The 27972-nt window shown below is 37.9% G+C and overlaps 1 protein-coding gene and 1 long non-coding RNA gene across 26 annotated transcripts; one reads left to right on the top strand and one right to left on the bottom strand.

Moving 5' to 3' along the window:
• Positions 1–557: 557 nt before the first annotated feature.
• LOC139194029 (uncharacterized) lies at positions 558–18212 on the bottom strand. Of its 25 annotated transcripts, none has more exons than XR_011578710.1 (17): positions 17767–18212; positions 17596–17674; positions 17289–17401; positions 17098–17157; positions 16869–16959; positions 15195–15311; positions 14924–15064; positions 14451–14517; positions 14190–14234; positions 12670–12734; positions 11832–11949; positions 11666–11758; positions 10981–11080; positions 10428–10520; positions 2340–2460; positions 1440–1546; positions 558–602 (listed from the first exon to the last, which is right to left on the bottom strand). It is a non-coding gene; the product is annotated as an uncharacterized lncRNA (long non-coding RNA). The 25 variants fall into 25 exon arrangements; XR_011578717.1 differs by lacking the exon at positions 558–602 and adding an exon at positions 872–1080 and having other exon boundaries at positions 14924–15061; positions 16869–16934; XR_011578709.1 differs by lacking the exon at positions 558–602 and adding an exon at positions 872–1080.
• A 1050-nt stretch (positions 18213–19262) lies between these two features.
• Positions 19263–26345, top strand: LOC103419529 (disease resistance protein RGA2-like). The gene is made up of 11 exons (XM_070818119.1): positions 19263–20478; positions 21978–23862; positions 24007–24180; positions 24267–24342; positions 24764–24930; positions 25063–25176; positions 25294–25445; positions 25708–25787; positions 25889–26000; positions 26084–26145; positions 26253–26345. The coding sequence occupies exons 1-3, from the start codon at positions 19315–19317 to the stop codon at positions 24030–24032; spliced, it is 3075 nt and encodes a 1024-aa protein (XP_070674220.1). The 5' UTR covers positions 19263–19314; the 3' UTR covers positions 24033–24180; positions 24267–24342; positions 24764–24930; positions 25063–25176; positions 25294–25445; positions 25708–25787; positions 25889–26000; positions 26084–26145; positions 26253–26345.
• The last annotated feature ends 1627 nt before the right edge of the window (positions 26346–27972 follow it).

Genomic DNA, 27972 nt, shown 5'->3' on the forward strand with positions numbered 1-27972 from the left:
GTGCATATCCATATTGTGTACTTGGGGTCACTCTTCTTGACGATGTTTACCCACCATTGTCTCAACGCCTTAGTATTCTACAGAGAGTTCTCGGTCCGGGAAGGTAACACTGCCTCCTTTGAGAGGCTTTCTTGTGCCATTATAAAGGATTGACATTTGTTTCTTTGAAAAGTAGCCCTGGTTTACAACAAACTGTGCATTGCAGATGTGAAGGAAGTAATCTCTGTTCTTTTAAGCAGAAAATTCAAGCTGCAAACAACAAGATCTTCGGAATTTATGGGATTCAGAGATGAAGTTAGTCGAAATGCCACCCTCCAGAGTGACATTATTGTTGTTGTTATCGGCAGTGGGATTTGGCCAAAATCTAAGAGCTTTAAAACAAATGTTTTGGTCCTCCTTCCTAAAGGCGGAAAGGTAATTCCTTTTGTGCAACTCCACCTGTTGGGCAAGGGCAAGTCACAAATATAGAAATGTGTTTTGCGATCGAACTGTCCTAACAGAGAGGGAAAGACATATGTAGGAGTAGAAGACAACTGGATAGAAACATCGGGTGTTTTTAGAAAGAACTAGAAATTAGGCCCGCGCGTTGCCGCAGGAACCAACTGTTTCAGGCGTAATCAGATGAATAAAACACATTTAAGTTGAACAAATTCAACATAATTATGAACAAACAAAAGGATACATGAATAAATGAGGTCGATAAGATAAGCAATTTTGCTAAACACATTGTACAATAAGTGGGAAGAAACTGAACGTCTTTGATTAGAAAGAGATGGTTTCCAAAAAAGTTCTGTTTCCTTCAAAATCAGAAGATACATTTAGTTCACACATCTAATGTCTTGCAGTGCAGGGCAGCCATTTCAACAGGTAATTAAAAATAGAAAGTGTTGAGAACTTGTTCAAGTAGCTAATTTTGTAAGCACAATTGTTCAAAGGCAAAAAAAAGCAGATGGTTTGTTTCCATACAAAAATGAAGAAACAAAAGCAAGCTGCAGTTTACACATTTTGCCCATGCAGCCAAGACGGCAAAATATATGCCCTGCAGCCTACATACCTCACTTGTGCAACATATGGCTTACACTGGAAAAACATAAAAAATCGAATACAAATTTGTAAATCATGGACGGATTTTGTTTTACATTTTTATAATCAAATCAAGTGGCAGTGCAGCACATAAAATTACAAACTTGAAGCAACCAAGAGAGCAAAAATTAAAATGTAGAGATATCCTCGAACTTGCAACGTACTATATGAAAGTTAACCATAGAGGTTTGTGAAGCAAACTGCGGCATGAGTTGCAATCAATCGAACAAAAACATAGTAGGTTAACTAAAAAATGCACAATGAAATGGATTCATAGTTTCCATGCATGACACAACCTTACAATATTCCATAAGCCAACTTAATATCATTCCACAAAGTGAAATTATATTGCTTACTTGTCGCAGAGAGGGCAATGCCACAATGAAGGCATATGGCGAAACTTAGTAACCTGTATCATTCATTGCACTTTGTAGCCGATATGATTTTGCCTATCTGATGGCATCTGCCAACACAAAAAAGTCCACAAAAGGGATGCCAAGTCTACTTTGATTCTTATGACATTCGATAAATAGAACAGATAGATGATGTTTTCCATATCAATAGCATACCAAGAAATGTAAAGGACACAACACAATAGCTTACTAATTCAAAAGATTAAATGAACTATAAATGGACCAGTGGTTAATCGAACATATTCAATACAAATGAATCACATTCTAATTTTAAGCTAAGCACTATATTGCCAAGAAAAGTACCCATATTGCTCTGAATGTAAGAAAAATGAGTTAGCACTATCCACTGCTCATTTTGCTAAATAAAACTCCTAGAATCTATTCATTTCAAGTAAAGATCCAGAACAGGGAGATGGAGATATCAGACATTGAAAAGTGATTAAATTGCCATCTTAACAATCGATTTAACCTGTATACACCTACAGGTATCAAATTCGATCTTAGATGAAAATAAAATTGCTGATGAGATAACTGATTCCTGGTGTGAGTCATCACTTCTACTTTTTATGGCAATGATTACTTAAAGTTCTCATGCATACTCAATTAATCAATAATATCGACAATATATCCATCATTTCAAAAGGGTCATTACTAAACATCTACTAATCCGTGGTTACCTATAGTTTGATAATTGGAAGTCTGAGGCTTAACAAATTTGTAGATGTTTAGTAATGACCCTCTTGAAGCTCTTTATCAATATCTATGCATGTGAAGTTAAGAAAGGCATGAAGAAACTGGAGCGAAGACAAAATTAATTTTAATTTAAGAATTTGAACAATGAACCTTGAATTAGTACACTTTGTCATATGGATTCCATGTTCCATCAAGACCACTCTGAACAAATGCGAGATTTTGGCATGGATTCTTCGTTCCCATTCTCACTTTTGGCTTGGCATCTATTGCTCTATTTAACATGAAACATTATATGTATTAATATAACATGTATATAAACAGATAGGTAACATATTGCATTGTGTGTACATAATGTAATCTTTTTCTTATACCAAAAAATAGTTGGCAAATGACACATTCAACCTGCAGTTATAAGTTCTATTCAAGTTTATACCAAATTCATATAACATTTCCAAGTAAATTCATACAGAATTCGTTTAAAACAAAAATTTTAGCAAGTTGGGCTAAAATACTGCAATTGCTCAAAGTCGAAAAAGTGGGGAAAAAAGGTAGTCAGCTCAGCATAATATACAAATTTTCAAGCTTTGAATTGCCTTGTTTGCGAATCAGTATTCTGTTATGCATATAACCATTGAACATATTATTTGAATCCAAAGCGGAAAAGTCAGGAAGACATTCACAAAATCAAATCAAACGCACCAAATATCACATCAAATAATAAATTATATAAATTGACTAAATTGAAAGAAACTCAGTAGAGATTAGTAAGAGAAAGAGAGACCGAAGGAACTGGGAAAGTGAAGAGAGACGTAGTTGTAGAGGTTAACGAAGGAAGCCATTGCCAAGAAATCAAGCTTGAATAATTAACATTTATTGTTACAGATGATTAACTAAGGTTTCTCAATATATGTGATAAAATGCATGTAAATGGTTAAATGAGTAATTTAGCTTGTTGATTTTTCTTCAGCCACCAGTGCAAATTTCATACGAATTCTCTCGTATGCTTTGTAAATCTACCAAGATTGGTAAAAACATGCTACTCAGAAAAACATTCATTATTCACCCATTAGTATTAGCTCATAGTTACGAATACATACATATATTCTGGAAAATTTAAATACCTAATTGTGCAAAGCATATGATACAACAACAACAACAACAAAGCCTTTTCCCACTAAGTGGGGTCGGCTATATGAATCCTAGAACGCCATTGCGCTCGGTTTTGTGTCATGTCCTCCGTTAGATCCAAGTACTCTAAGTCTTTTCTTAGAGTCTCTTCCAAAGTTTTCCTAGGTCTTCCTCTACTCCTTCGGCCCTGAACCTCTGTCCCGTAGTCACATCTTCGAACCGGAGCGTCAGTCGGCCTTCTTTGCACATGTCCAAATCACCGGAGCCGATTTTCTCTCATCTTTCCTACAATTTCGGCTACTCCTACTTTACCTCGGATATCCTCATTCCCAATCTTATCCTTTCTCGTGTGCCCACACATCCCACAAAGCATCCTCATCTCCGCTACACCCATTTTGTGTACGTGTTGATGCTTCACCGCCCAACATTCTGTGCCATACAACATCGCTGGCCTTATTGCCGTCCTATAAAATTTTCCCTTGAGCTTCAGTGGCCTACGACGGTCACACAACACGCCGGATGCGCTCTTACACTTCATCCATCCAGCTCGTATTCTATGGTTGAGATCTCCATCTAATTCTCCGTTCTCTTGCAAGATAGATCCTAGGTAGCGAAAACGGTCACTTTTTGTGATCTTCGCTAGATTGCTCCGGTCATTAGTGTGGATAAGTATATAAATGGATAGAGATAGGAAAGCAAACACAAGATGTACGTGGTTCACCCAGATTGGCTACGTCCACGGAATAGAAGAGTTCTCATTAATTGTGAAGGGTTTACACAAGTACATAGGTTCAAGCTCTCCTTTAGTGAGTACAAGTGAATGATTTAGTACAAATGACATTAGGAAATATTGTGGGAGAATGATCTCGTAATCACGAAACTTCTAAGTATCGGAGTGTGGTGTCGTCTTGACTTGCCTTAATAGTCTCATAGGTAGATGTGGCATCTTCTCTGGAAGTACTTTTCCTCCATCCAGGGGTGGTATCTTTAACTGGTGGAGATGCACAAGGTAATGTATCAATTTCACTTGAAGCTTACTTGTAGTTTCAGGCTTGGTCAAGCGCGATACAAACCATGTAGTAGGAGTCCCCCAAGTCGCCGAGCTAGGGGGTCTGCTGAAAGAGGTGACAGACAAGGTAAGCAATCAGAGCTCCGACTGATTGTTCACCTTCTCCCCATCTTGCAACAGCATGAAGGATAAAGAGAAGAAAAATGAGAAGAGATGATATGAGATACTTTTGCTTTTGAAGAAGTAACTTTCCACAGGCTTATTCTTGAACTGAGCTGGAGGGTTTTCTGGTTTCCTCCAGAGTATAAGGCCGACTGAAGAATTTGAGGGTCAAAACAAGTCCATCAAATCTAGAGTACGTTCCACCCTGCTGATATGGGATACTTTTGCTTTTGACAGAGTAATGGATGTATCGGCACGTGTGCTGTTACGCTTGTCTCCACATGCTTCCTTGTATCCTTCGCACTTGCCCTATCTGTTCCTCAAGCAGATGCGGAATCTTCCCTGGAAACATAAGATGTTGAAGATGAGTACTCGAGAGCAATGCCAGGTAAGTAATCAGGTAAGGGGTTCCAGGCAGTCAGTTCCTGGCTGGAAGCTTGATTCCAAGTGCTGACTGATTGCTCTCTTTCTCCTTGTCTTGCAGGTAAAAACAAGGCCAAAAGAAAAGACAGGGAAAAAGCATGATATGGGATACTCTTGCTTTTAACCCTGATGATATGAGATATTCTTGCTCTAGTATAGCTTGTTTGCAGAGGTATTATCGGGGGGAAAGAAAGCTGAATATTTCGAAAGGCTTCGTTGGGAGTGCCCTCTCAGATATGATGAAGGGTTGAGCATTTTTGCAGGTCTGCCTGTCCGTTGGGGATGGAGGTCGACATATATAGGAGTCTCCCTAACAACAAGTAGTAATGCTATTCCTTTACCCTGCTTGGTCATAGCACGGTAGTGGGAGCTGTCAGTTTCACATGTTTTAACTCTGTCAGAGCACTTTGAAAAAGTGGTCTGTGGTATCTGGCTCTCGAGATTCGGAGAACGATGCCTCTTCGATTTTTGAGAAAGCAATCATGCTGGGGGTCTGGCTCTCGAGATTCGGAGAGCAGTGTCTCTTCGATTTTTGAGGAAGTAATCATGTTGGGAGTTTGGCTCTCGAGATTCGGATGGTGGTGCCTCTTCGATTTTGGAGCAAGCAATCTTGTTGGGAGTGTTGTCTCGAATGTGAGTAAAGGTTGGGCATGTTTGCTAGTCTACCTTGCCACGAAGCACAAAGGTTGACACACAGGGACTTTCCAATTATCCAGCAATGGTACTGTTCCTTTACCCTCTCTTCGATTTTGAGAAAGTAATCATGTTGGGAGTCTGGCTCTCGAGATTCGGAGGACGGTGCCTCTTCGATTTTGGAGCAAGCAATCTTGTTGGGAGTGTTTTCTCGAATGTGAGTAAAGGTTGAGCATGTTTGCTAGTCTACCTTGCCACGAAGCAGAGAGGTTGACACACAGGGACTTTCCAATTATCCAGCAGTGGTACTGTTCCTTTACCCTTGTGGGTAATAATATGGTAGCTAGACCTTCAAAATTTATGTGTCTTAAACTTTGTTAGTGCTGTTTCTTTGCTATTCTTTTACCTTTCTTGGTCAGAGCGATTTAGTGGGAGCTGCAAGCTTCACGTGCTCAACTTTGGCAGAGAACTTTGGCAAAGTTATCTGTGGTACCCATGAGCTATTGTTGCGTGTGGGAAGTGGGTAATTGAACAGTAAGATTCATGTGCTTTCTACTTCACCAGAAATCTTCGACAGAATGCCCATAATTTCTGCAAAGCTGAGTGTGCGTGTGACAGGTGCTGACAAGGCTAGAAAAGTAGGTGCCTCTTCGATTTCTGAGATCGGCCCTCGTGGTCTCTGAGCAGCCCAGCTTTTGAGAAAGCGAGCGCCTCTTCGATTGATTCGGAGAACGATGCCTCATCGATTTTTGAGAAAGCAATCATGCTGGGGGTCTGGCTCTCGAAGATTCGGGGAGCAGTGTCTCTTCGATTTTTGAGAAAGTAATCATGTTAGGAGTCTGGCTCTCGAGATTCGGAAGGCGGTGCCTCTTCGATTTTGGAGCAAGCAATCTTGTTGGGAGTGTTTTCTCGAATGTGAGTAAAGGTTGGGCATGTTTGCTAGGCTACCTTGCCACGAAGCACAGAGGTTGACACACAGGGACTTTCCAATTATCCAGCAATGGTACTGTTCCTTTACCCTCTCTTCGATTTTTAATAAAGTAGTCATGTTGGGAGTCTGGCTCTCGAGATTCGGAGGACGGTGCCTCTTCGATTTTGGAGCAAGCAATCTTATTGGGAGTGTTTTCTCGAATGTGAGTAAAGGTTGGGCATGTTTGCTAGTCTACCTTGCCACGAAGCACAGAGGTTGACACACAGGGACTTTCTAATTATCCAGCAGTGGTACTGTTCCTTTACCCTTGTGGGTAATAATATGGTAGCTAGACCTTCAAAATTTATGGGTCTAAACTTTGTTAGTGCTGTTTCTTTGCTATTCTTTTACCCTTCTTGGTCAGAGCGATGTAGTGGGAGCTGCAAGCTTCACGTGCTCAACTTTGGCAGAGAACTTTGGCAAAGTTATCTGTGGTACCCATGAGCTATTGTTGCGTGTGGGAAGTGGGTGATTGAACAGTAAGATTCATGTGTTTTCTACTTCCCCAGAAGTCTTCTACAGAATGCCCATAATTTCCGCAAAGCTGAGTGTGCGTGTGACAGGTGCTGACAAGGCTGGAAAAGTAGGTGCCTCTTCGATTTTTGAGATCGGCCCTCGTGATCTCTGGGGAGCCCAGCTTTTGAGAAAGCGAGCGCCTCTTCGATTTCTGAGATCGGCCTTCGTGGTCTTTGAGCAGCCCAACTTTTGAGAAAGCAAACGCCTCTTCGATTTCTGAGGTCAACCCTCGTGATCTCTAAGCAGCTCAGCTTTTGAGAAAGCAAACGCCTCTTCGATTTCTGAGCAGGCGCCTCTTCGATTTCTGAAGCTCCGTCGAGTGCAGATTTTTATAGGGGCTGGCATTAAGTTCCAAAGCACACTTGAATCTCCACCAGTAGAAGCTTCATTCTTGCACTTCTAAGATCTTGATTTGTCCGACCTCTTCTCTCTTCAACACCTTTGAAAATGTCTGGCCCCTCCGACCGTCGTTTTGACTTGAACCTTGTTGAAGAGGCAGCCCCGCCTTCTCCAGACAACATATGGCGCCCATCCTTCGTCTCCCCTACTGGTCCTCTTACCGTTGGGGATTCCGTGATGAAGAATGATATGACCGCTGCGGTGGTGGCCAGGAACCTTCTCACTCCCAAAGATAACAGACTACTTTCCAAACGGTCTGATGAGTTAGCTGTTAAGGATTCGCTGGCTCTCAGTGTTCAGTGTGCAGGTTCTGTGTCTAATATGGCCCAACGCCTATTTGCTCGAACCCGCCAAGTTGAATCATTGGCGGCTGAAGTGATGAGTCTCAAACAGGAGATTAGAGGGCTCAAGCATGAGAATAAACAGTTGCACCGGCTCGCACATGACTATGCTACAAACATGAAGAGGAAGCTTGACCAGATGAAGGAAACTGATGGTCAGGTTTTACTTGATCATCAGAGATTTGTGGGTTTGTTCCAAAGGCATTTATTGCCTTCGTCTTCTGGGGCTGTACCGCATAATGAAGCTCCAAATGATCAACCTCTGATGCCTCCTCCTTCTAGGGTTCTGTCCAGTACTGAGACTCCAAATGATCCCCCTCCGGTGCCTTCTCTTTCTGGGCCTCTACCGACTGCTGAGACTTCTCCTAAGCAACCTTTGTGAAGGCTCCCTCTTGTGTGTTTATTTTGACTCATGTATATGTACATATTTGTAGCTTATCGGGGATATCAATAAATAAGCTTTCCTTCATTTCAACGTATTGTGTTAAATACACCAAAGCCTTCTTCGCTAAGTTCTTTGAATTTTCTTTTGTTGAAGCTTGTATGTTGAAGCTTTCTGAGTGGAGCATGTAGGTTGGGGTAGTGTTCCCTTAATTTCCCGAGTGAGGAAAACTTCTCAGTTGGAGACTTGGAAAATCCAAGTCACTGAGTGGGATCGGCTATATGAATCTTAGAACGCCATTGTGCTCGATCCTGTGTCATGTCCTTCGTTAGATCCAAGTACTCTAAGTCTTTTCTTAGAGTCTCTTCCAAAGTTTTCCTAGGTCTTCCTCTACCCCTTCGGCCCTGAATCTATGTCCCATAGTCGCATCTTTTAATCGGAGCGTCAGTAGGCCTTCTTTGCACATGTCCAAACCACCGTAACCGATTTTCTCTCATCTTTCCTTCAATTTTGGCTACTCCTACTTTACCCCGGATATCCTCATTCCTAATCTTATCCTTTCTCGTGTGCCCACACATCCAACGAAGCATCCTCATCTCCGCTACACCCATTTTGTGTACGTGTTGATGTTTCACCGCCCAACATTCTGTGCCATACAGCATCGCCGGCCTTATTGCCGTCCTATAAAATTTTCCCTTGAGCTTCAGTGGCATACGGCGGTCACACAACACGCCGGATGCACTCTTCCACTTCATCCATCCAGCTTGTATTCTATGGTTGAGATCTCCATCTAATTCTCCGTTCTTTTGCAAGATAGATCCTAGGTAACGAAAACGGTCGCTCTTTGGTATTTCTTGATCTCCGATCCTCACCCCTAACTCGTTTTGGCCTCCATTTGCACTGAACTTGCACTCCATATATTCTGTCTTTGATCGGCTTAGGCGAAGACCTTTAGATTCCAACACTTCTCTCCAAAGGTTAAGCTTTGCATTTACCCCTTCCTGAGTTTCATCTATCAACACTATATCGTCTGCGAAAAGCATACACCAAGGAATATCATCTTGAATATGTCCTGTTAACTCATCCATTACCAACGCAAAAAGGTAAGGACTTAAGGATGAGCCTTGATGTAATCCTACAGTTATGGGAAAGCTTTCGGTTTGTCCTTCATGAGTTCTTACGGCAGTCTTTGCTCCTTCATACATATCCTTTATAGCTTGGATATATGCTACTCGTACTCCTTTCTTCTCTAAAATCCTCCAAAGAATGTCTCTTGGGACCCTATCATACGCTTTTTCCAAATCTATAAAGACCATGTGTAAATCCTTTTTCCCATCTCTATATCTTTCCATCAATCTTCGTAAGAGATAGATTGCCTCCATGGTTGAGCGCCCTGGCATGAACCCGAATTGGTTGTCCGAAACCCGTGTCTCTTGCCTCAATCTATGCTCAATGACTCTCTCCCAGAGCTTCATTGTATGACTCATTAGCTTAATACCCCTATAGTTCATGCAATTTTGTACGTCACCCTTATTCTTGTAGATCGGCACCAAAGTGCTCGTTCGCCACGCATATGATGAGGGAACGAAAAAAACTAAAGTAGGTACTTGGCTAAACTGGAGAGTAGTGTTGTTAACATACCTAAGAATATACTAACATTCGTTTAAAAATGCATTTATGTAAGTACTAACACTACATGGTACTAATACTTATTGCTACGCATGAGGATTAATCAACCCTTAATGGCACTAATAATGGACTTACATCTACATATTGAAGAGGATTGATATAATTGAGTGAAGTGTAATCACTAACATTTCACATTTAACATAATTTCAATTATGAAATCTACATCCTAGTTAAATAATAAAATCAGGGATTAAACTTAGCTACCATAATATGTTCATGTATTATAAATTATTAATACATGCAGTGAAGAATGGTTCCATTGTACACTGGGATGCAAAGAGGGCAAAAGATTGCATAATTGGAAGGAAGAGCTTCAAGATGAGAATTGAATTGATCAGCAAAAGATTGCATATACTGAGATGGAAATTGTAAGGAATGTGGATATACAAATCACATGAGAATTGACTTACCTGATAAGTGCACAGTAACCAAAACCCTAGAAATTTATAATACGCAAACAGAAAAATTTTAAAAACCAAGGAGATGGGAAAAGGAGGATGAATCATTATTTAACTGAAGAATACAATTCATAGAACAATAATTAGTACATAAAACGAAAGCAGCAATGTAAAAGTCATGGGGCTACCTGAATTCTGAGAGCTGAGGACGATAGCTTAATAGCACCAAGTTCCATTTTCAGTCAGAGTTTGGAAACTAAATTCAAGACTCTTCTGGGTTCCTATTAACAAACATAACATGGCGGACCAAATTAAAAACAGCTTTAAACCGAAAATTAAAATCTGAGTTGTTCTAGTTCTTTTTGTAAGAATTCTCATAACCCTGAACAAAAAGAAAAGTTCACCGCGAGCTTGGAGCTTATCGGGGTCACATTCTCCTTGCTCAGCAATTACACAACACAAACTTCGAAGTTGAAAACTTTTTAAAAATATATATAGCAACTTGTCCTACAGTACCAACCTGACTTTAAAATACAACTTCACTAAAACTTTTAGATGGCTGTGGTTTCTTACATCACAAAAATGATATATAATGTAAACTAATGAACTTGATTCTCCGTGGAGGGGTATGTGTATCTTTTAGAACATCTATAGCTGACAAAATGGAAAGGTACAAAGCATTAAACAATTATGTACACCTAAACAATGGTCTAAAAATAAGCTAGCTTATATAGATGTTACCAGAATCTCAAAATGGCTGATGCCTCGGAAATAGCCATGCCCTATTGCACCTCCTCATTCCCAGTTTGTTCTGAAATGAGGGTTTGATTCATAGTTTGCTCTGCAATGGGAGTTTGAGTTATAGTTTGATCTACAATGGGAGTTTGATTCTTGACCAAATAAAATTATTGATCGAAATTGTTATATTTATTAATGCTTGTTCAGAGATATAATCATACCAAACAGAGACTATATCCATTGCTAACATCAGCAACCCTAATTTCCTACCAAAAAGAACTTAGCTCAATAGATTTCTTAGGAAACAATTCTTAGTCACTGCGAACCACGGACTACACAACCGAAACATAACCAGATTAAATAAGAGCACTTTGAGTAAAGAAAACAAAGTGAATTCTGTTTTCCATGCAATGAATCTCTTCGCTCTCCATTCAACACTTGTGATACGTTTTATTTAAATTGGGTTATCGAATCGGTCATCTCATAGGGTATTCTAACTCTAACACAAACCAACCATTACTATTATGCTTCTTGCTGCAGTCAAGTTTCATGACTCTAAATAAAACCAGAGAAACATATAAACCCAAAAAGAATAGGGTAAAAATGTATTGTTTAAGGGCTGACTGCATCTTTGAATGCTGAAAATAAGAATATATAGGAATTTCATTATAGAAAATTAAAAATGTACCTAGTATTGTCATGTGCACATCTGAGAGGGAATTTTGTGATCACTCAATTTCAAGTCTAGCCTCTCTTTCCTAATGAGAGATTCTACTGCAGCCTGATAGACATATTCAACATTTAATAATCCACAGAAATTAACTAAACTCAGAGACATTGAATATCAAACCCACCTAATTACCATCTTATCCAACTCTTACTTCATAAATTTTTCTGGTAAAGAAGCATGGTTTATCCTGAGCTCTGCAATAAAATAATTCAATTCTTCTTCCTTGCTTTTCAATAAGATCCCTACAATCAAACAAACATAATTACTCTAGTAAGCAACTTCAATTTAAAATGCAAAGATATAACATAAAGGAAAGTGAGTAATTCAAAAATCAAACTGTCAAAACAACAGACTGATACGGTGATACACTTAACATGCTAATTTATATACTATGTAACAATACTAAATCAAGTAATTTGTAAAGATTAGAAATGGATTGCAAAAAGGAAAAAACTTATTTTTTTGAATGAAAAAGGTATAGAAAACAAATTTAATTTGTTAACTTTGGAAAACTGGAGAGATAAAAAAGGAATTCTTAGTTTTTACTATGAGTATGACAACCATGTGATTTCTTTGTTTACCGGGATTCATGTGTGTCATTAGGATTGCCAAAATTAGTGATTTTAGAGTCTGACAATAAATTATTGATTAACATGATTAATAAATTTTATTTTGTATGTATTAAAATGAATAACAATTTTTTTATTGATCAGTATAAAAAAGGTGTTAAACACTAACCTAATTTATTAAGTTTGGAAAAATTGGGCAGATAAAAGAGAGTTTTTAATCCTTACTATAACTAAAATAACTATGTTATTTCATTATAAAAAAAGGATCCATACGTGTGATGAGGGTTAAGAATATCACTGATTAAAGAATCTGCAAGAAATAATCAAATTGGACTTGAACTTACCAATTTTTTATTCAAATAAACTAAAAAAGGGAGTTGGAATCAAACTAACCTCCGTTTTCTATATGCAGCAAACTGCATCTTGTTTTTTCCTTCATTAACAACATACCTTTGGCTCTGTACATACCAAAAAAACACAGTAAACACCTCATTCATTACTAATAGCCATTTCAATCAATTAATTATTTAGACAAATTTTTCAACGATTCCAAAGCTTAGACAAAAATTGCATGAGAAAATTGAGATTATATGCAATTGTATGTCAAATAACCTGAAAAATACCATATATCCAATATTAAGTGCATACACCTATAAACTAATCTTTATATATACTTTAAAATAATACAGATCAATGTAATCTAAAACATTGGAAACATTATCATACAATTAAAGAATCACGATGCAGAAAATTTTCTTTCCATTATTTTCAGATAACTTTTCACCCCACATCACTGTAGTTCAATCTCCAACGTTAAGGGTCATCAAAAATTAAAGCAGTCAGTACAGCACACTCACAAAAGATATGCTCCTTCGAAAAAACCAAAGAGAGAACCACACTGGGCTGCTCAACCATCCAATTTATACCAGATCCAACATTTTACAGCCGTTCAGTACCCAATCACGGGGTTGATTCTATTTCAACCCTCTCATTCATTCTATCTGTTTACATCTCCATCGCACACTCATACATATGAAGACAACAGATACGATTCATAAATCTGGCTCTATAGCTCATAACCAACCCCATTCTCCTAAACTAAACAAAAAATTGTTTCATGACCAAAGTCATTAACTTAGTTATGGATACATGTCAAGGTACCCAAGAACTACCATTGAAACAACCGCAAAGATTCAAAGTTCCACAGTAATATATTATCTGCAACTAATAAAAAATTAACCAACTAAATCAAATATAAACCCAAATGAATCCAACCCCATTAAGCAAAACAGAAAAAACCCTAAATAGACAATCAATCAAACAGAACCAAATGCGGGTTAGTAGCTTAAAAAATTTCGTTTTAAAACCAATTATGAAGCACAAATGCTACCTAAATTGGAAAAGGGGTAAAAATGAAGCAAAAATCCAAGAGAAATATATGGATACCCTTCTGTCTCCTCTCTGTGCAAGCCCTCTCTCCCCCCCCCCCCCTCTCTTTTTCTGTGTCCTTCCCTCGGTGCAAGCCCATATTCACCAACATTGGGTATCAAAGAAAATATTGCTTTTGGAAATTTTCAATATAAATGGTTTTGCAAACCAGCCACTAATGAAACATCTAATTTCAAACAAATAATAAAAGCTTTCTTTAATTGACACATTAACCTTCTTCTTTCCTCCCATTTACTTCCCACCCTCCCTATTAATCCCTCCATTTTGAAACTCCTCCTAAATTCTTCCTATTCTATACAAAACCTGTAAAATCTTTCCTTCACTTCTCAAAACCCAAATAATCACTTAAAATGCACAAAATTATAATTAAATTAATATTACATTACACTAAATGACATTCAAAACCACAATACACTAAAACCAAGGGTGAATTCATCATCCTAAATAAGTGGAAGCATTCGTACCTCAAATGAATTTGCAGCTTAATTTTCTTGCTAAAAAACCTTGACCTACAAAACCAAATTACATTTATCAACAAAAAGGAATCAATGCAAGAAAGCAAATCATTAACAGCATCATTATATTAAAACTAAACCATTAGCAGAGGCATTATTAACTAATTAATTAAACTAAATCATTAACAGCAACACTATTAACTGATTAATTAACTAACCTTAAAAAAATGGTTAATTAACAAACAATAGTAACAAAAGTTACAAATTTACCCGCGACGTAATCCACAGCGGTGGACTGCGGAACATCGTGAGCTTTCTGAGAGATGATGACCGCCAGCTTCACCTCATGGTCCAACAACAACATAAGGTGAGGGACAATCAGCAAAAAATTAGAGAGAATAAGAGTAAGAATTCGAACAGAGTTCATGTGTTTATATTGTATAAATGGCTCTTAGCTTGTTTTACTACTTGCAGGCTTATGGGATTCGGGGAAAATGTGTTATTTAGTTCCCTTCATAGAACTAAAGAGGTGTTGTTGATACAACCATTTTTTCCCATTTTGTTTCACCAAGAATGTATTTGTATAAAATCCAAAAGCAACCGCAGTTGGGTGATGGATGACATTATCGCTCGTTTCTTTAACTTTTAAGATTTATACTTGCCATAAAAAATAAAAAATAAAAAAAACTAATGGCAAATATATATATCAAGGACACAAATAGTTGCAGAGGTGTCGATTATACCTTTTCATCTTGGATTTGAGAACTTCGTGTCCTCCACCTTATTTTTGAACAACAGATCTGAGCTCTGTGGAGTAACCAACAATATGACATATTGAACTTCCAAATTAATTGAAAGAACTATAAATCAATCAGGGGTTTCTGCTGAAGTGAAAAGTAAGAACAAATAATTAATAAACATCATCGTCAATTTGTAAATCCATAATTCGAAACCTAATTCAAAAGCCCTACATCGTAATCCCTAATTCATTTTATAAAATATGAAATTGCTTACCTTAAATGGCTAGAAAGCTGGAGATAAAACAGAGAGGATTGTGGTCGACGGCGCGGTACACGGTGCGCCGGCTTTCTTACGGAAACATGATATGTTACACAAAACCCATGAATCCAACTGAAAAAAAGCCCAAATTTAAACGAACCTAGACAAACAAAATATCAAACACAGTTCATTGTCTCTCTTTGAATTTTTAATCACATGGTGCTGCCCAATTTATTATCGTCTTAGCATTTTATATACTCATGCATTAGATAAAAAGTGATATCTATGTTAAAATTATTCGGACTGCTTTATCATGATTCAAGAACGCAACCCCAAATCATAGTATCCACATATTCCTTTAGATTATCTAAAACACTAAAACAAAATCCTCACTTCTCACTACATGTTTAAGATGCATGAGCCCATACAAACCGCTTCACCGTTCACCTATACCCTCAGTGCTATAAATCCAAATAAAAAAAACCAATTAAGTAAAACTGGCTGCTAACCAAGCATTAAAGAGTTCAATGAACTCGCTCTAAACTCCGATGAATTACAGGGCTACTATATGCCGGCAACTCATCATCAAGCTCAATACGCACAAATTCTTCGTATCCACAAAAGCACAAATTCTTGTACTTCCGAAAGCATCCGCAACCCAATATAAAACTAAACAAAAACTTTAATAATACATGAACCATAAACACAAAATAAATTCCCTGATCAAAAACCTCTCAAAAACCAAGCTTGCAAGCATAAACACAAAGTCTTCAATCTTTCTGTGCTAAATTAATAACATAATCAATTCAACCCCATTTCCACAATTAAAAATTTAAAACCATCAAATTTGTACATTGAAAGTCATGATATCAACTGCAGTGCACAAAGAAAAATGCAACTGCACATAAGCTCTTAAGCACATTGAAAGTCACGATATCAAAGCAATGATGAAACTTGTTCACATGATATCATTTTGAACCATACCAAAGCATATGAATTCTACGTGATTTTGTCAAGAGTAACAATTGGTGCAAGAATTAAGATAGAAAACAACGCTGGAATGATGAATTATGAGAACATAAGGCATGGATTATGATTAACAGTACCTAAACCCTAATTTTTATTGGTACTACTGTCTTTCAACTGGATCCTCAATTTCTGAAATCACGGAAAAGAACCGCCTGAAAAAGTTACGGAAAAAAAAGTTCAACTGTGTACAGGTACCAAAGAAAATGCTTTTTTGTAAGAATTATTGATTTATGCTCGAGAACATGCAAGAGCCACAACTGATTTAGGCATCACCCAAACACTGAATCAGATAGTACAGCAACAGATGATCCAACATCTCACCACTTCCTTAATTAAAGGTGGAAACATAGGGTACGAAAACATGATTTTCAATATAAAAAATAAATAAAGAACACGTTAAGGGCTTGAATTGCAGGTGCACTCTCACAGTTAGTAGCAAATAATACAGTCATGCAGCTTAACCATGATAAAAATTAACAATTGTGGATATATATGTCAGCTCCAAGAATCAAATCAAATCCATTTGTATACTTTTCTTCAGGATCTATGGCAAAAACATAAGCACACTTCTTATTTACAACTAAAAGAAAGGTTTCGAAGTAGCAAGATGCAATACAGACAAAAAAGAGTTAACAGTGCGAGAAACAACAGCAAGCATACCAGCAGCAGCAGGCACATCATGTCACACATACCCACATTGAAATCGAATGCACTTTCACATATGTGCTGTCATAAGGATGCAAATTAATTGCTGCATTTATATAATCAAATATAAATCACATACTCCAAAAACCAAAAAGAGAATGCTGGAAAGGAGAAATTGGAAAATCATATTGAAGAGCCTTCAAAGCACATTAATAATCTAATGAATGTGATTTAAGAAACAAACCCCTTTTTCGGGCGCGACTAATCAGATCCTGCTCTTGCATTGCTGGTTTCACACAATACCCTTTACACAAAATCCCAAAAAAAAAAATTAGTACATAGTCCATACACAAATCAACCAACAAATAAAAAAAATCCTCTTTTTCAATCACTTTCTCATCCAAATAGAACAGAGACTGAAAAACGATTAATCACCTGTATGGGGGAACAACCTGCTAATACCCTTCATGGCCAAAGCCAACACAATCTCCTATAATTTCCTCATACTTCGTTTTTCTTTCACAATTTACAAATGCAAAATTTGGATGCTGCAGTGGAAGATCAAAAAATCCAAATTAAACACAAAATTCAACATTCACAATGCAAAAATCCAAACTAAACACAAAATCAATGCTTTCAAAGTCGTATGACATACTGGCTTATCACAATTCTTTATTATAAATATACCCACATTATATATGGATAAATTTAAATAAAAAAATAAAAGATAACCAAATCATACACTGGTAGTCTCCGTATTCCCCCAGCAAGCAAACCGATGATGGGCTCCCCCTGAATGCTTAGTTAGAGAACGCACCCATCTGCACACGCACTTCAGAACTCAATTCATACACATAGGAGAGAAGGGGAGAGAGAGAGAGAGAAAGACGGAGAGGGGATGAGAAATTTTTACCTCTGGGTGTGTCGACTCCAAGATCGGAGGTTCGGCCAGCTTGAATGTCGCGAGATTTTGGCTCACTTTTCTGAAAGGGTAGTGGAGGCAACAGTCTTGGGGCTCTCATCTCTGATTTCTGAGCATGGATTTGTTCATATGGGGACGATGACCACGGTCTCGTCTGGTATATGCGACGAATCTGGAGGTGGAGCATGGAGCTGCAAGCTGTGAGTTCGTGGCTGGCGAGACTGAGAATGGCGAGAGAGAATCGGTGAGGGATCTGAGGGAAATTACAGAGTGAGAAAAGGGAGAGACGGGGGGATTTGATGGATGTTTACAGAGAGTCGGTAGAGATAGAGGGAATGAAAGAGGGGATTTAATGGTATGGTTGTAATTAAACTGAAATTCAGGTTGAACAGTCAAAAACAGTGCCAATTGCAATGCTTTCTTTAGACTAAAGTAATGAGAATTTAAGTTTAAAGATGGGGTGTAGATAGATAAGCGAGTTACTCATATAGGGGTTAAATTTAGAATCGTTGATTGATATTAACTATATACGTTGAGTACGTACTGTTATTCCTTATAAACGCATGATTTCTTGTTCATGATTATGATGAAAAAGAGCCAAAGCGCAAAGCGTTACGTCGACAATGACGAGACATAAGGGCCTGTACATACAGTGAAAGTATCAAGAAAAGTAGTTAGAACTTGAAAGCAATATAGCAAAAGGTAAGATTCCTGAAAGATTAAGAAAGAAAAGAACAAATGAACGAGTGATTGATTGACCAATCAATGCGCAAGATAAGATTGCAGAACCTAGAAGGATGAATAAAGTACATATTATCCTTCACGACACTCAAGGAATCAAGAAGGACGAATTAAATCCAAAAGTAATATACTTGGAAGTACCACAGAAGGAAGGAACTAGACCTGTCTAATCTAAAGCAAAGGATCGAAATGGGTTCTGGATGTATGTTTCCGAAAACAATTCAAGCTCATAAGAGATACATTCGTCCGACATGTATCTTTCAGTGACGAGACATAAGAACTAGTACGTACAGTGAAGGCATCAATAAAATGAGTTCCTTAAAAGCAATTTAGCAAATGTAAGATTCCAGGAAGCATTAAAGAAGAAAAGAACAAATGAACGAGAAAGTATACACATATCTAAAGCAAAAGAGAATATATCCTCAATTATATATGAGAAACTTTTCATAAGTTATAAGGCATAAAAATTGCAGAAACGTGGAATCACATATTTTCATATGTAAATTAAGAATCTAGGACGCATTAATTAAGTACATATTATACTTCACGACACATACGGTACCCTCAAGGCATCAAGACGGACGAATTAAATCCAAAGGTAAGATACTTGGAAGCACCACGGAAGGAAGGAACTAGACGTGTCTAATGACTCTAATCTAAAGCAAAGGATCGAATATATCCTTCAATTGTTATGAGAAAGTTGGACAAAGTATTTAAACCCCCTACATCTGGCCATCATCATTGTTATTTCCTTCTATCTACTCGAGAGAAAATTGAGAGAACATTCACTCGACCAGCATGGAAGGGAAGATTGCAGAAACTGTGTTTACTTTTTCTGTTGAGGGAATACTGTCGAAGGTGGCGTCACTTGCTGCTCAAGAACTGAGTCTTGCTTGGGGTTTCAAAGCTGAACTCAAACGGCTTCGCGAGTCATTACTCACCATTCAGGATTTCTTGGGAGCTGTTTCCGGAGCTGTTTCCGACCAACCACAAGATCGGGTCAAGGCGGTGGAGGAGTGGGTGATGAAGCTTAAGGGCATAGCTCATGATGCTGAAGATGTGATGGATGAGTTCGACTACGAAGTTGTTCGCCGTAAAGTTGAACTCCAAAATCATATGAAGAAAAAGGTACTCAACTTCTTTTCACTCTCCAATCCACTTGCATTTCGTTTGAAGATGGCACATAAAATTCAGAAGATCAACCAGTCCTTGGTAGATCTCAAGAGGGATGCATCTCTCATCGGTCTAGTTTCCAAGAAAATAGATGTAACCCCTCAGGAATCTAGAAGTGACAGACAAACCGACTCATTCATTGGCAGAGATGAAATAACCGTTGGAAGGGGAAAGGTTGTGTCGAATATGGTCACAACCTTGACCAACTCCAAAAGCAACCAAGAATATCTTACGGTTATGGCCATCGTGGGAACGGGAGGCATCGGCAAGACAACATTGGCCAAGTCAGTTTACAATGAGGATTTGATAAAGAAGCATTTCGAAACGAGAATGTGGGTTTGTGTATGTGTATCAGACACGTTTGATGTCGATTTAATTCTACTTAAGATGTTACAACAACTTAAACCGGCAAACGCCCCTTCTTCGAAAGATAACCAGGAAGCTCTGCTTAAGTTCCTTAAAGACGAGTTGAATGATAAAAGATACTTACTCGTACTTGACGACGTTTGGAACGAAGATCCTATAAAATGGGAGAATTTGATGGAGTGTTTGTCAAAGCTTCATTCTGCTGGGGGGTCCAAGATTATTGTCACTACTCGTAGTGGCAAAGTCGCATCAATCTCCAAAAAGCTACTTCAACGATATGAATTGGGAAAGCTTTCTGTGGATGCATGTTGGTCCATCATGAAAAATAGAGCATTCCCCAAAAATGCTGATATTGCTAGGGAGTTCCATACAATTGGATTGAAGATTGCAACAAATTGTGGTGGCATTCCATTGGTAGCAAAGGTGCGCATTATTATTATTTATCATAACATGAAATTTGCACCTTTATTATTTATTATTATTTTTTACATGTTTTCATTTATAAATTAGGACAATACTTGTATCCACCCCATGGGTTCACCACCTTACCCACCCCATGAAAAATTCAAATTAAATAAATTCGTCTTCGATAGGGTGTAAAAACTTAACCAAAAGGAAACCGATATAGTTAGAATGAATTAAATTAGTTAAGCGACTTAAGCCAGTTGCATTATTATTGGTTGAATTCTCTCTTCTTCTGTTTTGACTCATGTCATGTTGTATTTGTTACGTCATGCATTGTCTAAATTGTTTTAAGACACCTTTGCGAGTTTAAAACTGGGGTAATTTCATTTATTATTTCTAATTTTGCAAAAATACACTTTACTATATTTATTTTTTGTCTCAATTTCATTTTCATATACACCTAAAGTTTAATTTTTTTTTTTACACTTTCATAATTTTATTAGTCTTTTTGTTAACAACTTCGTTAACTAATGATGTAACGTAATTTTGACCCAACAAATTTGCCATCTGAACAACAACTAATGAAAAAATATTAAGAATAAAAAATTAATAAAAAATTCTAAACTAAAAAAATCTCTCCCTCCCCTCTTTCCCTTCTCTCTCCTCCTTTCGAATGAAAAATGTTTCTTTCTTTACTAGTCACGACTCACGACACAAATGTCACTGAAATTTCGCTTCTTCCAGATCAAAAAAACCCAATTTAATTAGCTTCGAAAAATCAGTAAAATTCAAAATGAAAACCAAAAGGTATTGAGCTCAAACCACCACCAACCCCCGCACCCCGGTCTCCCTCCGACGCCTCATCACCACCACTTTTGAGCCGCTCCATCGTTGATAACCTCGTCTGGAGCCAGCGGCTCATCCATCAATCGTCGTGGCCTCTCCACGGCTCTAGCAACGGTTGTAAGATGCTGCGTGAACCGTCATTTAGAACCAATGAGGCTGCGGCGGGGCAGTCGGGGTGCTGTGGCTGAGCCGTAAAGAGGCCCCTTCGGGGACCGCGAAGGAAAGAGGATGAGTTAAGCTGGGGTTTTCACTGTGTTTGGAATTAATTAATTTTTAATGCTTATTACATGATTTGTTTGTCTACATGGAAAATTTGATGAGTCAAAGTGATGTCATGTTAGTAATTAACGGAATAATTGACTAAAAGACTAACAAAAGTATAAAAGTGACAGAAAAATCAAACCTTGTTTATAAAAGTGAGACGAATAAAAAATAAGCGTAATAAAGTACGATTATTGTAAACTTAAAAGCATTAAAGAAAAAATTACCCTTAGAACTAGTCGAGACTATTCCCTTTTTTGTCATAAATTTTTCTTTTCATTTTATTATGTGATAAAAAAATATGGTGGGAAACATTATTTTGCTTCGCATAGATCCCAAAAAAAAAAAAATTCCTTGTAGTCATGGTTAAACTACTTTACTCTGTTGATAGAAACTCTCAAATCAAACAGGTTTTGGGAGGCATTTTGTGCAATAAAAAAAATATTGAAGAATGGTCGTCGTTTCAAAAAAGTAGAATATGGGATAACCTATCAAAAGAACAAGATAGAATTATGCCAGTCTTGAAGTTGAGTTTTGACAATTTAGCATCGCCATCACTGAAGCAATGTTTTGCATATAGCTCAATGTTCAAGAAAGATTTTGAAATTCAAAGAGATAACTTGATTCAACTTTGGATGGCTCAAGGATTACTCCACCCTTCCCCTGGTGAAAATAAAGATGAGGAAGACATAGGCAATGAATATTTTGATATTCTATTGCAAAGGTCCTTATTTCAAGATGCTACAGCGAGTGACAATGGCATTGTTAGCAAATGCAAGATGCACGATCTTGTGCACGATCTGGCAGAACTGGTATCCAAATCCGAAAGTTGGACAGGAGACTTATGTGGCATATATAATACACTTGAGATTCGACATGTTGCTCGGGTTTCTAGTTCTATGCTGGATAAAATTCCAGAAAGAAGTGCTAGAAAATTGCGGTCATTGTTTTTTGACGATGGTGAAGTTCCTTGTAACATTATGCCACGGTTCAAAGCTTTACGCGTCTTAAATTTAAGTAATGCTAATGTTGAAGAATTTCCAGTTTCTGTTGGACAGCTAAAACACTTGAGGTATCTTGACATTTCTAAAACAAGATTCAAAGCACTCCCCAAGTCTATAGGCAAGCTCTATAACCTACAGACCTTAAGAGCAACAAATTGTGCCCTTGAAGAGTTTCCAAAAGAGTTGCAAAACTTGATCAAACTGAGGCATATTTATTTTGATAAGAGTGCAAAACTCCCACAGGGGTTAAAGCAGTTGACTTGCCTTCAAACATTACCTTACTTTTCGGTGGGTAATGAGGTTGGTCGTCAAATTGAAGAGTTGGCTGACTTGAAACAATTGAGAGGTAAATTAATTGTTCGTAATTTGGAGCACGTAAAGAATGGAGAAGAAGCAAAGAAAGCTAAGTTGGAGGATAAGAGGAAAATATGTCATTTAAGCTTCCAATGGACAAAAGATAGGTCAATAACCAACAACAATGAGGAGGGGGATGTACTGGAAGGCCTCCGACCGCATCCTGGGTTGGAGAGCTTAAGTATTAAAAACGTCAAGGGCGATAAGTTTCCATCGTGGATGATGAGTAGGTCATTACTGCTCAAAAACTTGAAGAATATTCAATTACTTGAATGCCGCAAATGTGAAGGAGTCCCACCGCTCGGTCATCTACCCAATCTTACGAAGCTTGAGATTAGAGGAATGTCTAACTTGAAATGTGTTGGAGCTGAGTTCTACGGTTATGATCTTATCCACAATGTAGCCACGCCAAGTAAGGAGATAATTACTCTATTTCCTGCACTAAAAGTAATATATATTTGTTGGTGTTTGGATCTAATTGAATGGAAGGAAGCACCAACGATGTCAGCACAAAAAGTAGTGGTTTTTCCATGCCTCGAGGAGTTGGAAATCGGTGGGTTCTGCAAGGAGCTCGATTCCTTCCCTGATTTTCAAGTTGGATCATTAATGCACCTTACAACATTAAAGTTGTATGGTTGGCCTAAGCTCAAGTCTCTTCCTCAACAAATTCAACACCTCACTTCTCTAACATCATTGACTGTATCTTTCTTTGACGGAGTGGATACTTTGCCAGAATGGTTGGGTAGCCTTACATCCCTTACAAAACTGTGGATTGGGTATTGCAAGAATCTGACCAACTTACCTAGTGTCCAAACTATGCAACGCCTCACCAAATTACATTCCCTGTATATTTATGAATGTCCCCTTCTAAAGCAAAGATGCAGCAGGGACAACGGCACAGATTGGCCCAAGATTTCTCACATTCCATATATCAAAAGTACGTTCTAAAATTCTTGAAATGAAATTACAGAATTCAAGTTACATGTTTATCTCTTTTCTTTTATTCGTCTCAACCATTACATAAAAATCTAAACTAGTATAACAAAAGTTGTTTATCCTTCTCCCTCTTCTTTTAAATCAGTTGACTGGGACTGGGTCAGACAGTAGTTGGATGGAAGGTAGGCAGCACCTTACCAAACTACCACAAATGTGTATTGGAAAAACCAAATTTCATGGTGCGTAAGGCCACAGTTATTCCGGTTTTATGTACAAACGACTCCAAATGGCGTGAACTTTCGCATTGAGATTAATCCATGTAAGCTTTTCTAATCCGCATCTCCTACTCTTCTAAATGCATTCTACTGTTGACTCCTAACTTGCTATATATGTTGTGTTTTCCAGTGGCATCTATATTTCTTTTAGCATGCTGTGGCGTTTCTTAGGATGCTCAATGTCAATAGGTGTAAACTGAGTCCAGGTACTGATGCACAAGACATTAATTCTCTCGCTCTACCTTCATTTCTCAATAATATACCTAAAGTTATAGTCCTTATCAAGCTAGCCAGCCTCTTTTTTTGGTACCATTTGGGCATTCTCTTTTACATGTTACCTTTCTTAGTTCCTGCGACATCAATTCGGTATTTTAACTTTCTTTACTTCATCTGGAACATCAATTTGATTAGCCATCATGGTACTGAATCTTGTTTAATCACACATTGCCAGCACCCAAGTAGTGTTAGATGAGTAATGCCAAGACTTGTCATCATGCAAAACCATGTTCATATAATATATAGAATTGCTGCAATTGCTTTTTGTTTATGATTTGGTTGATTTCTTTCTTTTCTATTTCATATCCCTTAAGGAACTTGATGAAATGTCAAAAACCCGCATTATTGCAGAAATTTGGTAAAAGAATCTTCAATTGCAATGCTAGATGATATTTCCAAGCTTTGTACCATCAGTTGAAACTCGAAAAGTTCAAGTTTGTTCTGTTATCTTCTATACGATTATTTAATGGCCATATGAGCTTTCATTTCACTCCCTCCAGCTCTCTAGACAAACCCAGGTACGCATTTACCACCACGCCTTATCAATTTTTTTTTTTTAAATTTCAAGTTTCAGAGTTTAACTGCTATGATGTATGATCAAATTAATGGGAAAAAAAAATAGGAGTAAAATTTGTCTCTTGTTTCTGCAGAAATTTCTCTTGAATTGATTGGTTTTGTTCACCATTTCGATTCAACTGTGCTACTCTTCGACATCACTTTCTTTGAAAAAAATCTGGTTCTTGAGATTACAGCACAATGAGCTGGTAGTGACTTATAAAGTGGTATTTATTTAAAGAAGTTGTGCTAGTTCGTTAGTTTCCATTGTAGCTACAAGATCAGTTTGCATGTTTTCTGATATGTCGCTGTATAAATTCATACAGCTTAATGTTTGAATTTAGGAGTGCGATTTTGAGACGAGGTATGAAAAAGGAATTCGCTTGAGTTGACAATGACAACGACATAAATAGCGATGACAAGAAATAGGCATTTTGCCAATTTGATGTTGAACGGAAGCGGGAGAAAACACTTGAAGGTATGAAGGACTTTGATACTTTGCATTCAGCGTCTCGAAAACTTATTGGCTTCTTTCCTTGTCAAATTCTAGATCCCCTGTTTATTCATTGCCTAGCTAAACTATCACCTAATGAGTGGACAAGCCTGCTAAATTCTGCTCTATTTCAGAATTTGATCGTCACATTCTACTTATCCGAAAATGTTTAGCAGTGCAACTCAATTACGATATCAGCTAGGACAACGTGATGGGACTAACGTATCTGTTGGCTTCATCGATGCAGAAAGCGAACTCTGGAACTCGTTGTCCTTGAACGGTGCTCCTGCTCTATTGCATGAATATATTTCTCCTTTGATTGGAGAGGTAACCCCCGGAATTATGTTTTTTTTTTCTTTCTAATATTGCTAAGGTTTCAATACGAGAGGCATGCCTTTTCATCTTCTCTCTGTCACTTATGCAAACAGTTGAAGAGTGCATGCATGCGTTCCTTGTAGCACCGTCGTCATGCTTGCGCTAGTTGGAATTCAAGAAAATTTTGTTACAAGAACAAGTTACGTTGGGCACTGCAGATGAGCTGTAATTGAATTTTCCAATCTCTGCTATGTTAAGTTCCATTTGCTTGTTTTCCAAGATAATAATTTCTCTGTGTTTGAATTTAGGAAGTATGAAAAAGGAAAGGGATTGAGTTGGATTTGGAACGAAACGGTAGAAAGCGTGTGAGGTAAAATTCTGCATTCTTTTCCTACGTCTTCATCAATACTCTGCATCCTAATAAGTCTCACATAGCAAGTTAACAAAACAAAAAAATTATTTATTTGAACATTGCAGATTCACTCATTGTGTAGGCAATCATCTGATTCATTAGCCGCTGCAGAGGAAGATGCCGTTGAGACATAGATGACTGTACGCCTTAACCCAAAATTGACGGGGGGAGTTGGACCAGGCCCTCAAAATTTAGAAACTTTCTTGGTACGTAAATAACTCTCAAGTCTCGACCATTAATTGTTTCTCTTGACTGGTTTTAATTTTTCTGATTGGCATGCGGCCAAATAAACACTTTGTTGCTGCCTGTGCAGCCAAGTGCGTCGTGGGCTGCAGAGGGTGGCTGATTTAGGGGCAGCTGCTGTGGAAGTGGAAAGTGATTCCGCAGGAAATTTATCAAGTCTCGACCATTAATTGTTGTGCTAGGACAGCACCAAACCTTATGGAACCAACTCAATCTAACCCACAGGAAATTTATCAAATGAAATGCAAGAACAAAATATAAAAGAACACCAAGATTTTAACGAGGTTCCTCAACAGTCAGTGTAACTGGAGTACGTCCTCGGAGCAGTAGGAGCTCACCCAATAATCCACTATCAACCAAATGGGAGTTTACAAAATGTTGGCAATCTCACAACCCAAATAACCCAATACACCCAATAGCTCTCACACACCACATAAACAAATAGAGAAAGAAATATAATGAATAATTTCTTCTCTATACATATAGCTCAAAGCTATTACAACAACAACTATTTTGGTGAATGATTACTAACCAAATGAAGCAGCAACTTCTTTTTTCTGTTTGGGCTCTCTGCAACTCTCCTGCTCTCTGCAGCTCACTCTTCTCACTTCTGCTCTTCTCTTAAAAATGAGCTCACCCTTTCTTCTCTTCTACCCGAACAACAACAATAATTATGGTAATAAAAAACCCCAAAAGAAGAAAACATCATCATTTGCTTTTCCCTAAAACAAGGAAGAAACATCATCATTTGTCTTTCACCTTTTTTTTCTTTTGATTTCTTTATTAGCCGAAAGGTGATGGCTTGTTTTGGCCATAATTCAACAATCTCCACCTTGGCCAAATTCCGAAAACGCCATGATAAGCCAACCAACACAATTGACCCAAAAAATCACTCCCAAACACTAGCAAGAGAACAACTCATGCCGAGCCAAATGCTCCAAAAAAAACTCCTACTGCTCAACGCCTTCTTTATATAGGCATAATGTGAGCCAAGTTCAAACAGTGAACAAACTTGGCTACACCAACAACCTTAGTCAACATATCAGCGGGGTTGTCTTTAGTTGGAATCTTCTGGAGAATGATTTCCCCTTCACCAACAATTTCACGAACAAAGTGATAACGCACATCTATGTGCTTGGTCCTCGCATGATGAACTTGATACTTAGCCAAATAAATGGCACTCTGACTATCACAATGTACCTCCACCTGCTTCTGATCAACCCCCAAATCTCTAATAAGCCCATGTATCCAAATGGCCTCCTTTATAGCTTCAGCAACTGCCATATATTCAGCCTCTGTAGTAGACAAGGCAACAGACGACTGCAAAATGGACCTCCAACAAACTGGCCCTTTAGCCATAGTAAACACATAGCCTGTAGTAGACTTCCTTCCATCCAGATCACCTGCATAATCTGAATCAACATAACCAACTGCAAAATGACCAATACCAGAGTCATCCCTCTCAAAGCATAAACCAACATCTCGAGTACCATGGAGATATCTCAATATCCACTTAGCTGCTTGCCAGTGCTCTTTACCTGG

The sequence above is a fragment of the Malus domestica genome, chromosome 03, assembly GCF_042453785.1.
Source record: "Malus domestica chromosome 03, GDT2T_hap1".
NCBI lineage: Eukaryota > Viridiplantae > Streptophyta > Magnoliopsida > Rosales > Rosaceae > Malus > Malus domestica.